General features: G+C 39.3%; 1 protein-coding gene across 5 annotated transcripts in view; it reads left to right on the top strand.

Moving 5' to 3' along the window:
* cyth1a (cytohesin 1a) overlaps nt 1–13089 on the top strand; it is a 40525-nt gene extending 27436 nt beyond the window's left edge. For 3 of the 5 annotated variants that reach the window (XM_028042028.1, XM_028042027.1, XM_028042029.1), the window contains exons 3-13: nt 1943–2007; nt 3446–3512; nt 3595–3713; nt 5242–5322; nt 5455–5567; nt 6478–6626; nt 6716–6828; nt 10185–10263; nt 10340–10408; nt 10540–10694; nt 11051–13089. In XM_028042028.1, coding sequence (XP_027897829.1) covers nt 1943–2007; nt 3446–3512; nt 3595–3713; nt 5242–5322; nt 5455–5567; nt 6478–6626; nt 6716–6828; nt 10185–10263; nt 10340–10408; nt 10540–10694; nt 11051–11129 — 1089 coding nt within the window. In that variant the 3' untranslated portion in view covers nt 11130–13089. Of the gene's footprint in view, nt 1–1942; nt 2008–3445; nt 3513–3594; nt 3714–5241; nt 5323–5454; nt 5568–6477; nt 6627–6715; nt 6829–8043; nt 8234–10184; nt 10264–10339; nt 10409–10539; nt 10695–11050 lie in introns of those variants that run through there. The other 2 variants (XM_028042026.1, XM_028042030.1) reach the window with 2 other exon arrangements.
* The last annotated feature ends 2601 nt before the right edge of the window (nt 13090–15690 follow it).

Genomic DNA, 15690 nt, shown 5'->3' with positions numbered 1-15690 from the left:
CTGTGTTTCAGCCCACCAGAGCCCCTGTCGTTGTCTGCATGAGGACAGTCTTTGTTGGTTTAGGCAAGCATCTGAGGAATGTGTTGTGATTGCATAGCCCTTGAAAACACAGATGTTCCTTTCGTGGTTTATCTTTGCTAAGTTACTATTGTCCACAATGAATGATTTACAATCACTGAAGAACAATATGAATGAATGTAGATTTTAAGAGTACTACTATGCATACTGAAAATCTTCTAGGGAAGAAACAAGATTATTTGCTTTCTTAAATAAATCAAGTGTGAGAGGTCTGTAATTAGTGTAGACCATTTTAGTTCAGGGTTAACTCATTTATATATTGATTTTTTGCTTGTCTTATTCTGGAGTGCTTTTAATGCCAAAAAGAGCATTTTAAAGTCTGAGAGTTTGTTTTCATGACTAGATTAAATGTTTCACAAAACTCAAACTTTTAAAGTTTTTACTCACTGTGAAAGTATTTGGTAAAAGTTTAGATTTTAAACTAGAGATAATTCAGTGCATCACAAACCCCTTAAAGAACTCTGCATAAGTTATTTAATTTGCGCCACTGAGAACCTCTGAAGCAGACCTAGCATTGTTAGTAGCTAACTGTTAGCCGATTGCAGTATTATCCTCACATTGCTTACAGATCAGTCACATCTTGCCAGCTACCTTGTCAAACAAGACGCCTTTATTGGTCAAATCTGTCAACACAATGACTAACGTGTCACTTCTTGTAACTCCTTGTTTCATTTAAAAAGAAAAAAAAACATGCCCTATGTTATGTTGTTGATGAATGTTGTGATAAAGATACGACTTGTGATACACATTTAAGTCTGTGTTTTGGTTCTTTTCCACTAACTCCTCTTCAACGTGGCTCATTTTTGCTTAAGTTTCTTCCACGTTGGGTGGTTTTTCGTAGCAACTCTAGTGAGTGGGGTTTTCATACAGTGGGCAGCCCCACTGTATGAAACCACGTTTTGTTTGCATGACGTGATTGATGCAAACACAATGCAACAATGAAGAGATGGAACTGTTGTTTGTGGGCGTTTGTCTGATAAGGGCAAAAAGCCAGAGACTAAGATACTGATGGACAGTCTTCTGACGTCGGGTTTTAAGGCTAACTTGCCACACTTGAAGAAGGTACTAAAAAGGGGGCTGGTTGCTCGTAACCATTACTTATGGAAAACCCATAAATTCGAGTAGAACCGAGCCGAGCCTCTCTGATTAGGTACTAGTAGGGAAAGGGCCATTAACGTCAGTCTGCTTTAAGTTTATTTCAGTCACAGACCTTCAGAGAGTAAGCTGCTTGGTATTTATATAAGTAGCTAATGTTACTACAATTCAAGCAGTCTTTTGTGATACTAATGCTGCATTTACTGCTATAGCAATGGCAATAAGCTTGTGATATACTGTGCAGCCATAGACTTCGGTGATAAATGGAGGACTGCTTGTTGCCTGGTCGACTGCTCAGGTGACTGTCTAGATGCAAATGCATGGAATGTCGTGTGTTGGTGCAGTCTTGCGAGGTCTCATTAATCTTCTAGTAAATCGTTCTCAATATGCTTCAAATATACAAATATTACATTATATGTGCTGCACTCCAATATTCCACTCCTTCATCAAGCAGATGTCATGTTCATCAACATGGTCTTATCACCATTACACCAGTCTGGCTCCAGAACAATCGATTTGATCGACAAAATCAGTCTCTAAAGCCATCAGCAAAGGGTATCATAAGACATAATCCACTTATACAATGTGTTGGATCGGTTTATATTGAGTTTATTGCCTTATGAGGTCTGCATCCATGAAAACTGGAAACTTCTTTTCTTAGATTCTATGTTTATGGTTTTGTGTTGGTTACACCCTTTTGTGCCTCTCTGTGATATTGGTAGACTGATGATTTGTTGTATTTTAAGACGGATGTTTGTTTTCTTTGCAGCGGCTGAAGGATGAGATAGCAGAAGTGACCAGTGAGATTGAGAATCTCGGCTCCACTGAAGAGAGGTAAAAAAAAAAAAAAGCAGACCTTACTCTTCTCTTTATGTTTTGCCTAAGCTGGCTCATTGCATCCCCTCTATTAAGTTAGCAAAATGAAGCTGTCAATTATTCATGTTTGATGGCTAGGTTGGGCTTTCCATCACACCAAATGTCCTCCATAAATTGGCTTTGCTTTTAAGGCAGTTTAAATGTTTCATCAGGCACGCCCCCCATGATGGGAGGCCTCATTGAATAATGCAGTGGGTGTACTGGCAGAAGCAGACAATGGATGGTCTCTGGAGAAGGAGGGCTTGGGATTTGGTCTACTTAAGTGGATGGGGATCCTATCAGCTATGAAAAATTCCATCTAACACTTTTTCACTTGCATCAGTAACCCACTGAGGATCCACATACTTTGAATTTGATTTGATTTGCATGTGTTAAATGTAGGAAAATCTATCCAAAAAGCTCGTCTTATCACTGCCAAGATGAGTGCTGGACTTTGGCATTTAAAAACCAAAGGAACATGGACGTCAATGAAAGGAGGAGATGACGTGTCCTCAGCTCAGAATTGAGGCGCACTTTGACCCCTGAATTATTCAAAGCCTGAGAAATGAGACATTCCCATATGCAGCTCAACCTTTTAACATCTCACTTGATCGGCACGGCATCACTAGCCCCTGCCAAAAAGAAAAATGTCAGAGGGAAAGACACTTCACACTGAATAAATTTACTATCTGCTTGTTCCCTGCTGTTTTTTCTCCAGCCAGGATCAGACCATAACAATTTGTTGAAATAATTTGTGACTTGTTTAACTTTTAGTTTTGCTTTGGCAAAGGACATAATCCCAGCAATCTCTTGGTCCTGTTTTTTTCTTCTCAATTGTTAATATTTTTTCACCTTTTGTGACAATCATTACAGTAAATGATTGTCACAGTCGTTGGCTGTGGCTTTTACAATGAGTTTGTAAAAGCAGAAACTTTAATATATTTATTGGGAGTTTTTGTTTCAAATGGACATAAAGTAGTGCATAATTGTGTGTGGAAATAAAAATAAAAGTAGTAGCAAAGTAGAAATCTGCAAAAACCCATTTAGAGCCTAAACTTATAAAGTGGTTAAATTTCCATCTGATCAGGTTACAATTTTCACATCTTGCTACACATTCAAAATTAGATTTCCATAGCTTACTGCTGCCACTACCATATTTCACCACAGTGATGTCATGTTAAGGGTGATGTTAAGTGTTAGTTTTACACCTCACAGTGATTTACATGAAGACTAAAATGTTTAATTGTGAGCTGTTATGGTAATAATTAGTGGTATCGGTGTTCTGAATATATACAAATGCACACTTTTTAGATGTTTCCCCCTCAAAACTTTAATGTCATAAATGCATCTCTGTTCTACAACACATTGTGTTGCTGTCAAGGACAGCTGATGACATTACTTCTTCCTGACTTTCAAGGAAAAATATGCAGAGGAACAAACAGGTGGCCATGGGCCGAAAGAAATTCAACATGGACCCCAAAAAGGTTTGTGTCTGTAAAAACAAGTTTTCTTCCCCTCACGTTTGAACGTGTAGTGTGTAATTTGGATGTTTGGTGTCTTCCTCAGGGGATCCAATTCCTGATTGAGAATGACTTGCTGAAGAATACCAGCGACAACATTGCTCAGTTCCTCTACAAAGGCGAGGGTCTGAACAAAACGGCCATCGGAGATTATCTGGGAGAGAGGTCAGCAGAGTTCTTTCTTTCCTCTTTTGCTCTGTCTAAACATCTCGCTCTTTTGCTTTTGATCTCTTTAGCAGCACACATCCCTGTGAGAGATGAAAGCGCTGAATGCAGAGAGCATGCTATTGCTTTGTTTCCGTTTTGTCAGGCCCACACCCTTTCCTTTCCCAAACATTGGATATTGGTTCCACATTTCAAGCACTGTCTCAGGACACTTACTCAACAGTCCTCCATGTGTCTTTGGTTAGTACACTCATTCATTCCAAGTGATGGGTCACGAGACTCAGAAGTTGGAAATGCGTATGTTTTACGTATTTAAGGATTTCACTGAAGAGAAAAGATCATCAGAAGAGAATTTGGTCAATGTCCAGTCTGCTCTACTAAGGGATTGATGTGAAATTAGTTCTACGCTCACAGTGGGATCCACTGTAAGCCCCCCGCTGGATTATTATCAAACTTTAAAATGTTTGGTGTCTTCATTGCATGGAGAGTCTTGAGATTCTGGTGGTCATTTGTCCACTGTGGTGATTGGATATGACGCTTAGCTCCTTAGCGCCTCTCCATCATCCCAAAGGAAAGATCATTTACTCTAAAGGATTTTAAGGGCGGGATGATCTCATGATCGAGTTTGGATGATAAGTAAGCAGGGCGGGGGGATTCATCTTCCCTCCTGTTGGATTCATGGGGAGTATCACTTATAACACTGATGTTTTAAACTGGTTTCAAGTAGATCAGAAACAGAGTTCACAAACACATTTATAAGGTTTTTTTGACGGTCACATTTTGACATTTTTTTCTTTTCAGTATATACATTTGTTAGAGGTGCAATGCTCAGGTGTTTACCTACCAATATCGTTTACCAGTTTTCACAGAGAAATTGTGAATTTTGTTGCCAATTTCTGACTCATGGATTTTTGTAAAGCTTTGCCCTGCTAGTATCAGTTTAGGCCTATTTAAACTTCTCAGTAAGATATGTGATATGAGATGTTAGAACAGCTTTAGAAGTAGATTTATAGCCTTCTTGCTGTGAGCAAATTGTTTACATTAGGAGCAGAGGTCACATTATACCACCAATCGCAAAAGCACAAAAGAGGGAATATTTATTGCTATTTGTTTGTCCTTCCTGTTATTTACATGATGTCTTGCTCTCTCTTGCCGTCTTGCAGCCAGACTTCATTTTTAAAAACTTGATTGTTACTGAACATGTCTGACATTAGGTTTACTTCATTCAACAATTACATCTAAACCAAAGAATGTTGTTGTCAGTGTGAACTGGTAGTGTGCACATATGGGTGTGCACACTACCAATGACTGGAACAAGAATGGATTTTTGATATTTGGAGATCATTTGGTTAAACGATCACATCTTTAGCTCGAGCTAAAGATCTGCTAATTCTGCTTACCTGATTATAAAATTCTAGAGGTAAATGTTAGGATAACTCTGAATATTTTGCCTATTTATTTTAAATAGTAAGTGTTGATTTGCTCACTATGTTGCTGTAACAAGTTTGTCTTGCTTTGTTTCCATCAGAGATGATTTCAATATCCAAGTCCTCCATGCTTTTGTGGAGCTTCATGAGTTCACAGACCTCAACCTAGTTCAGGCCCTGAGGTAAGTCACCTGCTTTCAAAAGTTGCAATGTGCAGCTGTTAGCTTTAGTCTCATAAATCACAGAGGCAAAGAAATTCATCTGCTTCCCAGAGGAAGTGAGAGCATTGCTGATTAAAGTGTGTCCCGTAACAGGCAGTTCCTGTGGAGTTTTCGTCTGCCGGGAGAAGCCCAGAAGATCGACCGTATGATGGAAGCCTTCGCTCAGCGCTACTGCCAGTGCAACCCTGGTGTTTTCCAATCCACAGGTAAATTTGATGTGTTGCTACATTTTTAAAGCTTTACAAAAAATGTGAGTTAGACATTATGTTCAATATCAGAATATGCTTTCTTGATCTCGTAGGGAAAAATAACAGTTGGAAAGCTAACAACCAAAATGAAATTTAAGTATATAATAAGTATATATGTATATGGAAACATTTACAAATCCATATAGGAGTTCAGAGAAAACTTAAACTTAGAGTCCCTCAGAGTTGGGAGTTGCATAATTTAATGGCTACAGGGAGGAATGATCTCTTGTGGCACTTTGTATGATTTATTTTTTATTCTAAATAGGATTTTATTAGTAAGAATTCCAGAGAAATATGCAAAAAGGCATGCAAAAAATGTAACCAGAGTGCACACAGTTTTCCTTTTTCTGTGTTTAGTCTTCTGTTACATCTGGGTATCACACTAAGGTTGAAATCTGTATGAGAAAAACAGACTGTAAGGCCAAGACATGGTGGCCAGTTGAGGAAGATCATTTCAGAGCAGCTCCTTATCAGCTGAGCACGTGGTTTCTGGAAAACGATGCTCCCAACAGAGCAGGCGCTAACACGCATCAGATGGATATGAATAGTTAATGTGCTTTCTCAAACCTAACAGTGCTGATAAAGTGCTGCTGTGTCAGCCTTCTGCTTGCTGTGTCGTCCCTCCGCTCATACTTGATGCACGTTTAGAGACGCACATGCATGCTGGAGTGCCCACGTGTGGTCTGCCCACTCTGCTCGCAGACAGTGCTACATCTGTCCACTCCTCTTTGTATGAAATCACGCTACATTCAGCTCAGCTGGCTCACATTCATACTTAATCATATTATTATACAGTGAAACCATGTTTGTGATGAACTTTAACGTTTCACCCACTTGTAAACCGACCAGCTCTTGCTGTGCGTTACAGATACGTGCTACATCCTTTCGTTTGCCATCATTATGCTGAACACCAGCCTTCACAACCCCAACGTGAAGGACAAGCCGACCGTGGAGCGTTTCATCTCTATGAACAGAGGCATTAATGACGGAGGAGACCTACCTGAAGACCTGCTCAGGGTGAAAAGAGTTTCCCCACTTAACCTCCAGTGATCATTCCCTCCCATATATACATTTTTTTCATCAAACTTTATTTTCTTTTGTCGCAGAATCTATACGACAGCATAAAGAATGAACCTTTCAAAATTCCCGAGGATGACGGCAATGACCTCACACACACTTTCTTCAACCCAGACAGAGAAGGCTGGCTGCTGAAGCTGGGTGAGTTGGAGACTCTGGTGTTACATCTCTTTCTGATAGAAGACTTTGTTTTGGCAGCATTCTCTCCAGAGCTCTATGGCCTGTGAGTGCCTGTGTGTGTGTTAAGGTGCAAGTGTTCATATGGGAATAGGTGTGCAAAACACCTGAAGGCATCTCTCTGCCTGCTTTAATGTATAATGAATCAAGACTAGAACAAGTCAAGGCATTTCAATTATTCAAGAGCTTTTCATAAACTACATTCCAAGCACGCAGAGGAAAAGCAACAGTGAATTACATGCATTTGAAAGTAAACACACCCTTTGAACTTTATTTTATCAGGTTACAACTATAAACTTTATGTCTTTTATCAGGATTTTGAGATAGACTAACATAGGACATGATTATGAAACAGAAGGAAAGCGACACATGGTTTTAAAGATGTTGTATTTAACCCCCTTTACTTTGATACTCCTAAGTAAAATCCAGTACGACCAGTTGCCCTCAAAAGTCCCCTAATTATGAAGTCCAGCTGTGAGTAATTTAATCTCAGTAAAAAGATGAATGTCCTGAAAGTCCTGAAGCTTTCAGAGGTGTGTTTGAGAAGATTGGAGAACAAACAGCATCATGAATGCAGCAGACAGTTTAGGGATAAGGTTTAAAGCAGGGATAGGTTAGAAAACAACATCCCAAAGAGCTTTGTTACTACAAATCTGCAGAGACATGACTGTCTAGTCTATCCAACTCTGTATTTTCTTTTTTTTTTTAGATTTTTACTCATAATGCATTTTGAGCCACAAATCAATTTTCTTTTCTCCTCACTATTATAGATGACTTTGTTTATCACATTAAAATCCAAAATGGATAGATTGAAGTCTGACGTTGTAATATGACAAAATGTGGAAAAAATACATATACCAATAACTGTTATAGAAATAATTTCACATCCTCACTATCCTCCAACTCTTCAATCTTTGTTTCCTCTGAGATGTTTCTGTTGTACAGCTTCACTGTGAACAAGGAGGTTTGCATGAATTTGGAATGGAAGAATCAAATATTTACATCACAGTGAATTTTTACAACCAACTCTAATAAAAAGTGAGCAGTTACTTTTTCCAATGACTCCTTATGGGGAGAAATGAGTCAAATAATCACGGTGGAAGGTCAATTATTGACATAACTGAAATAAACCTAGGTAATTTTTTTTTTTTTAATTTATTTTATTTTTTTTTACTTGTAGTGTTTTACAGAAGCCATTCACATTGAGTGGAGCTCCCTCTTGTGGAATGGAAGCTGTAAAGCAGTTCATTGAAGCCTCACTAATTGAAAAGGACTGTGGTGATATAATTACTTACCATTTGATTTGTTATGTTTTTTTTTCCCCCCTCTTCGTTTGTTTGTTTGTTCCCATGATTTTGGCTGTTGTCTTTCCTCAGGAGGTATGTACACCTGCTCTTCCGAAAATGCTAGTTCATCTCTCGGCTCTCAGGTGCTTTTGGTGGTCTGCCATGCTTTCTGTTCCGTTTTTCATGTTTTAAATTTGATTCAGACAAGGTTATGTCACTTTTTCGTCTTCTCATTGGCTCATTTGAAATTTCAGATTTTTGTCTCTTGTTTATGTCAATAAGCTGGTCGGTTTTATCTTCGCTGGGTGGTCACTGAGTGCATTCGCCACATAGTGGGCTCGAACTCAGGGAGCTGCTGCTGCTGAACAGCTTTTATTCCTCTGTATGCTCTGGTGGTCACTCTCTTGGATCTCCTTTTTTGTTAGGAAGGTGCATTATACCTTTTTAACATCCTCTGAGCACAGAAAAGATTTTAAAAATAATCAAAACCTCAGAGAGTTGCTCTGTGGTTGCATGAAAAGGGAATACTGCATCTTTTTATCAGCAAAACTCTCCTCTACTTATCTCATGCTAGAACTGGATGTGAAGAGTAAAAGTGTGGTTGCAGGCTGTTTTGGTGGACCGGAGTGGAAAAAACTGTGGGGGAGGGGGAAGAGCAAAAATTGGACTCAATTGACATATCTAAGCAAAAACACCCCAAAAAAATGCAAATTGGGTAGATCTGCCAGAATTATGAGCTTCCTCCTCTCTGCAGTAGTTAAAAACATGAACATTTGTTTATCTAAAACCAAAACATACTTCCTCTTGACCTCCCACGGCCTATCTTGCATGGGCTACTCCCTCCTCTCTAGCTCCATTCCAGTCCAACAACATCCACACTCCCCTCCTGCAACAGCAGGCTGGTTGGCTTCTCCTCTTTCCGGATGCTGTTGCAGAGGGGACTCTTTTCTGTGAGGAACCGACGTGGCTTGTCTGGAAACGGCTCAATGATCTTTGTGATTCTGCCAATGCATCTGTGTTTTTTTCTGTTGGTCTGCTTTGTTTTTGTTTCTGTTCGACGCGTGGCAAGGAGCCACAGATCTTCATCTCCGTCAAATGTCAACAATGTCTTTAGATACTAAGCTTAGACATAAGTTGTGTCTGGATTATGACTGGATATCATATACAGTCTTTGCTGTAATATGATGACAAAAGTGTGTTCTTTGATTTGTACAACAGTTTCTAAACCTGACCTGTTTGGGGGGGTGGTTGTGCTGCACACCTTTGTTTCTTTTAACTAACCTCGGTGGTGGGATTTTCTTGTCTAGACAAACAGGAAATTCAAGTCTGAGATGCCTTTAGAGAAGGCAAGTGTCCTGTCTGGCCCGAGCTCTCCTATTTTTCTCAGTTTGTCGGCATCCCATTCCTCCTAGTATTTAGCCGCCCATCTGCTTCTCTAATCAGGTTTCCCTTCACAGGAAGTATTGGTGACAAAGAGGCCAAGAGGTCAACCATAGATCAGTGAGTGCAGAGTTACCCCCTGTGTCTCAAACCAAATCCTCAGGCACCTCTTATTTTGCTAAATCAGATTAAAGTTTGAACCTGGCATTTAAATCCATCCTGAGATTTTAGTTTCTGTCTTTACTTGCAAATAAATACAAGTCACTGAGTGGTTGACAAAATTTCTTTGGAAGTAAAATACATCTTGATGTTTCATATTGACTGCCTTCTTTTAAATACATGCCCCAGTGAATCAGAGAGAAATAAATGTTTTAAAGCTGGGTGGGATGCAAAGCAAGGAGTTTTAGTCCGTAGATCTTCATTTATGAGGCCAGTAGTGTTCAAATGTCCATAAAGTCTGATATTGTGGTGAAGGGGAGAACTTGGTGATAAGTGGTGTGGTTAACAGGAGACCCCTGAAGCCGTCATCTGTCTGTCTGTGCCCATACATCCGTCTGCCTGTCTGCTGCTCCACTCGGTGCTTCTGGTGCTCGTCTCTCTTTCTCCTCGTCTCTTCGTCTCGCCAAGCCTTTCTGATTCTGGCTGTTTGCTCCACAGGGGGCCGTGTTAAAACTTGGAAGAGAAGATGGTTCATTCTCACAGACAACTGTCTTTATTACTTTGAGTACACCACAGTGAGTATCATTTATCACTGATCCCGTCACACGTTATTCTGTAGGACCTAGTCATTTACATTTTTTTTTTTTCCAGGACAAAGAGCCCAGAGGGATCATCCCGTTGGAGAATCTGAGCATCAGGGAAGTTGAAGATAAGAAGCCTGTAAGTAGTGTACCCTCTAGGGGTGCATATAAAGATTACAAATTATATGATCTGTATAGTGTGTTAGATTTGACAGCAGCTTGGAATTGTAGTTTTCATGTTCTGGAATTCTGTCCATGTTATTTCTGCAGCATTGCTTTGAACTTTTCATCCCTGACAACAAAGATCAGGTAATAAAAGCTTGCAAAACTGAGGCGGATGGTCGCGTTGTCGAGGGCAATCACACCTTCTATCGCATCTCTGCCCCCACTGCAGAGGAGAAAGATGAATGGATGAACAGCATAAAGTAAGAACTTTTTTTCACATTACAGTGCAGCTTGTTCCCTGTGGAACTGGAGTTTGAAACCTCATTTTAATGTGTTGCAATGTCCCAGTCAAAGTCCAGGCCTAAATCCACTTCAGAATGTGTTGCACGATTTAAAATTAATTTGCACACATTAATTTTGCAGCTCCATTGAAGTCTGTTGTTTCATTGTGAACAAATTTTGAAAAGCAAATCTAGGAATATGAAATAAATACATTTAAACTACATCTATTTGGAGATACCTGTCACTATTAAAGCTCTATAAAGGTGTGGTAGTTTGCACGCTGTATTCCTTTGCCTTTTTCCACTAACAGCTTTCTCTGTATCTTTTTTCACAGAGCTGCTATTAGCAGGGACCCCTTTTATGAAATGCTTGCAGCCAGGAAGAAGAAAGTGTCGTCAATTAAGAGACACTGAGCTCCTCCGACGTTGCGCTCGACTCAAAAAGGGGGCTGAAGGTCTGACTGTCTGCCTCCCCCAACTGGGTCGGTGCAGAAGCCACGGTTGAGCTCTCCCTCAGACGTCTCCAAGGAATTCTTCACGGATTGGTTCTGGCACTGGCCTCTACAGGCCAGAAAAAATAAAAATAAAAATAAACAGGAAGCATGCTGGGGTTTTAGATAAGAGCCGGGTCAAAGCTTCCTCCAACCTTCTTTCTGAATGTCTCCTCTTTTCTCTCACAGCTTTGGAGGTTCTGTGTCTCAGGCAGGAAGGGAATCTTGCTGGTAAAATCCCCTTTGAAAAAGCTTTAAGAAGTCATTATTCAAATTCATTGCATATATTGACAACAGGCTCCTGCAATCCCATCTTGCACACGTCGTTTTAACTCAGCAGGTCTGACCCAAGTGTGGCACCAACAACCAAAAGATTCCTCAAAGCTCTTCTCTGATGTGCTTTAATATCTGTTAGTAAAAAGCGTCTATTTTTAAAGCTTTCATTGTTGAGTTCTTTTTGTCTGCCTTTGAATATAATAGAGCTTTCTTGCAGCAGTAGCTGCTGAAAGACTTTCAGACGGAGGGTTGGAGCCATTTGGAATATTTAGTCCTTTTTTTTTTTTTTTAAGAAAGTGTAACTCTGAAACCTGTTACAAAAGAGTTGCCACTCAGGAGATTAAAACAAAAATGGAGAGCTCCTCACGACACAGCCATTCAAAGCTCGCCTCGCTGAGTCAGAATCGTTAAAAGTTTGTTTTCTAAATATCCTGAAGATGCTTCACGAGGATTAGTGATGAGCATCTTCATCACCTTAGTCTGCAAAACACATTTATTGGCTCCATTTAGTCCACTGCAGCGCTACTCTGGACATTTAGTTTCAAACGGATATAAATTTTTCTCTAATTCGATCAATTTGGTTATTCCAAAGTTTTATTGAAACGGTGTAAGGATAAATAGAGACAAATATGTAATAACGAAAAATTTCTTCCTAATTGTTGTGATAATCGCACAGAGTGGGAATTTGCAAAGTGGGCCTTGACTGTCGGCATTTTTAATTATCTCCAGTTATCCAATTCGCACTTGAACACCCCAAACTGAGCTCTGAAAAATCTCCGTTGCCATGCAGACGGTGGGTTTCCTTTTTACAAAGCTTCCAGGTTAGTGTGGACAGAGCCTTAGTTGCTTTCTCACACTCTTTGTACTTTATATGAAGCAAAAGATCAGCATCTGTCTAATACTGAGATAATTTAAATGCAAGAGAACGTTAGTGCTTGGCACTTTTTAGAAAATGTGACTGGAATTGCTGCTGGTTGGCGAGCCTGATTTAGTTTTCTTTACTCTTTCAAGCACAGATTTTTCATTCTTCCTTCTTGTTTGTTTTTTTAATTTTTGGTGCAGCATTAGCTTTTTTAAATTTTTTGACATAACCTCTCTGGCCATTGTAAAATACTGTAAACTCCAAGTTTGTGTGGAAGCCATATTGTAAAAAAACAAAAAAAAAAAAAGAGTTGCTGTTGAAGCTCCAAACTATGCCTGTAAACAAGTGGGATGTACTTCGTCTCAGGATGTTTTTCTTTTGTATGAAACGGGGCGGGTGGGAGTGCTGGCAGGGCTGCAGCAGTGACGAACTGAAAATGCAATCACAAATTGTATATTTAGTTTTCCTTCTTTTCTTTTCCTTGTCCAGAGTTGATTATCTGTTCCTGTTTCTCGTCTTTTCCGCAACTTCCGGTGACTGCTCCCAAGAGGATTAGGAAAGAATGCAGAGCAGTCAAAATTCTCAACAGTATTGTTTTATTTATCAAAGTTGTACATATTTAAATATATAGTGGGCATTTTGTCCTGACTTTTGTTAGTTTTGACATTATTTTGTTTAGTACACTGTTTCAGATTTCTTATCAGTGCCATTTACTCAATTTGAAATAAAGCCTCATTTGTCTCAACACTGACTCATGGAATCTGTGTGCTGCAGTTTACAAGATTCTCCAGCAGGTGGCAGTAGAGGATAAAGCCTATCCTCCATTAGTTTTTGGGTCGAGAATATCACTGCATGTCCATGAAAAGTGAACTTCCACTTGAGGGCAGCCTTGAAACTGAATCATGTGCTCTCTTTTCCCCGATCAGGCGAGTGTTATTTCAACCACACACAAATAAAAAAGATCCTACCTTCTGTTACTGTTTAAACCCGGCTTTTATTTGCCGCTCCATAACATTTCATACTACCTCACAGGCTTGCTTGTTAAAGTATTTATGGCACAAAATTTCAGCGCAGCGGGGTAAAGGTCGATATTTACAAGTGAAAGAGTATCGTATTCAATGATGCCTGGAAAAGTAATCAATAGAAACGACTTTCTCAATGGGACAGTCGTGCAGGAAACGGAGGCATTAACTGTCATACCTTTCAATAGAATGCATGTTGGAAATGATGAAGTCTGAAATGCATTAAGATTCACATCCACTCCAATAATTTCTATTAGTATCTAGTAGGTTTGACTGATTCTTAAAGAGAGTGAGTTGAGTCTTGCCTGTGGAGAAAAATCCTTCTACTTTTTTGGGGACCTTTGGAAGATTTAACCTAAGCCTCATGTGCACTTCGACATTTAAAAGTCTTGAATCTTATAATTTTTAAAAATTATTTCCATCCTTTTTTTCCCTTTAAGTCCAATAAGCAATTCAGAACCTCAAGCTTCAACGTATTTTATTATGATTTTACTATCAGAACGCTGTGCCTAATTCTGAAGTGGAAGGAAAGCATGCAGCACATGGTAACTTTGGAGGAGATGTCCAATTTTCAGTTTTCTGCAAACCGGATGGCGGTGCTTTCACTCAGCAAGTACATGGAAGCTGGTCAGAGATTTGATATGAACATGAGTGGACGTAAATACATGGCATTCCCAGAATAAACCAGTCAGAGGCTGACGAGGAGTTCAGACTCGGGTGGGAACATGTCCCACCCCAAGGGGGAACATACTGTTCCCCCTTGATGACAAAGAAATGATTTCTCAATTTGCTGTCATCCTACTTCAGTCTCATGGTTCTGCAAAAGTTTGATGACCTAAATCAGATGATTATGACGATGTAAATTAATGCATGAAATTGCAAAAGATGGAAAAAAAAAAAAGTTAGTCAAGATTGTGTCAGTAGATCCGTGAAAATGGAGAAGAGAAACTCGAGCAAGGCACAAAAGTACAGGAATATTAATCATTTTTGGTTGAACTTTGGAAACAGCAGATTTATAGATATGGTTGCTCAACCAAACTGAGTAATTGAGGAGAGAGTTCCTACTGGCAGGACAAACAGACTCTTTCTAATAAAACACCAGAAATAATGTTAGAATGTAAAAAGCAAAAAACTAATCTGTCTGAAGTTGTGTATTAAAAAAAGCAAGATAGACCATATTAGCATCAACCATGCAGATTGATTTGAACCATCAGGTTCAAAAAAGCTTCATTGTTGAACAGAGTTTACTTTCCCTGCATTAAGAACTGGGAACTTTGTCAGAGTCGAGGGGAAGGAAAAACAAGCCTTGGGATTTCTGGAGCTGCCTTTATGTCAGCCAAGAACAGCCCAGAGCAAAAAGCCAAGCAAACACAGGAGTGATTTTAAATAAAGTAAGGAAAAGGTAGAGCAGCCAGAGTCTCCATCTGAAACCAGCATAACTGTGGAAAAGACCTGACTGAAAAGGGCTGAATTTGGACATTTTCAATTACTTTTCCAAGAAGACTGGGAGAGGCTTCCAGGGAAAAGGTGTTCCAAAGCTTTTTTGGAAAGCTGCTTTTTTTCCCCAGAGGAGCCTTAACTAAATATCAAACACATGATGGAAATTATCGACTTGCAATATTTATTCATTAGCGTGAAGCATTAAAAAAATAAATAAATAAAATCATCCACAAAGTCTTGACTGGATCTGAAATCCTCTCAGTCAGCACTTGCAGGAATCCATACAGCAAAAATCAAAAGATGCTTATAAAAGTCTGTATTTAAACATCAAATTTTGTTTCCTGTGAGCTTTTGCAATGCTGACACTTCCATTTAATTTTGTGTTTTATCTAAAAAAAAAAAAAGAAGTCCTTTAAACATCTTGTTGTGACTGAGCGTCAGTAGGCAGCAAAACCAAACCAGGCCCACAAAGAGCCTAAATAGATCACTGTTTGTATAATATTTTACTATGGTCCATTGCCTTTAGTTTTTAACGAGAACATGGGTGCAAATTATGAAGCAATTTGTTCCAGATGTGCACTGAAAAGATCAAGATTCCTCATTTGCATTTGTGCATGTGGTTTTCAAATGAAAATGAAGCGTTTTATTCAAAATTTCTGAAAAAAAACGGAGAGAGAGAGAGAAAAAAACAAGTCCGATGATTACCCATAATTCATCTTTGCATGGCAGCTTTTCAACAATATTTTGCATCGCTGCTGTAAAACAGGATGAAAGTGGTGTTTATGAGAATTACAGATCAGGGCTTAGGAGGTGACTGCGGCTGATGGGAAATGAGAGGCACGCTGCTGCAGGAAGAGAGAAAAAAAAAACACACAAAAGAGTGA

This window comes from Xiphophorus couchianus, chromosome 16 (assembly GCF_001444195.1).
Source record: "Xiphophorus couchianus chromosome 16, X_couchianus-1.0, whole genome shotgun sequence".
Lineage (NCBI taxonomy): Eukaryota > Metazoa > Chordata > Actinopteri > Cyprinodontiformes > Poeciliidae > Xiphophorus > Xiphophorus couchianus.
This window is presented reverse-complemented; position numbering and strand designations above follow the sequence as displayed.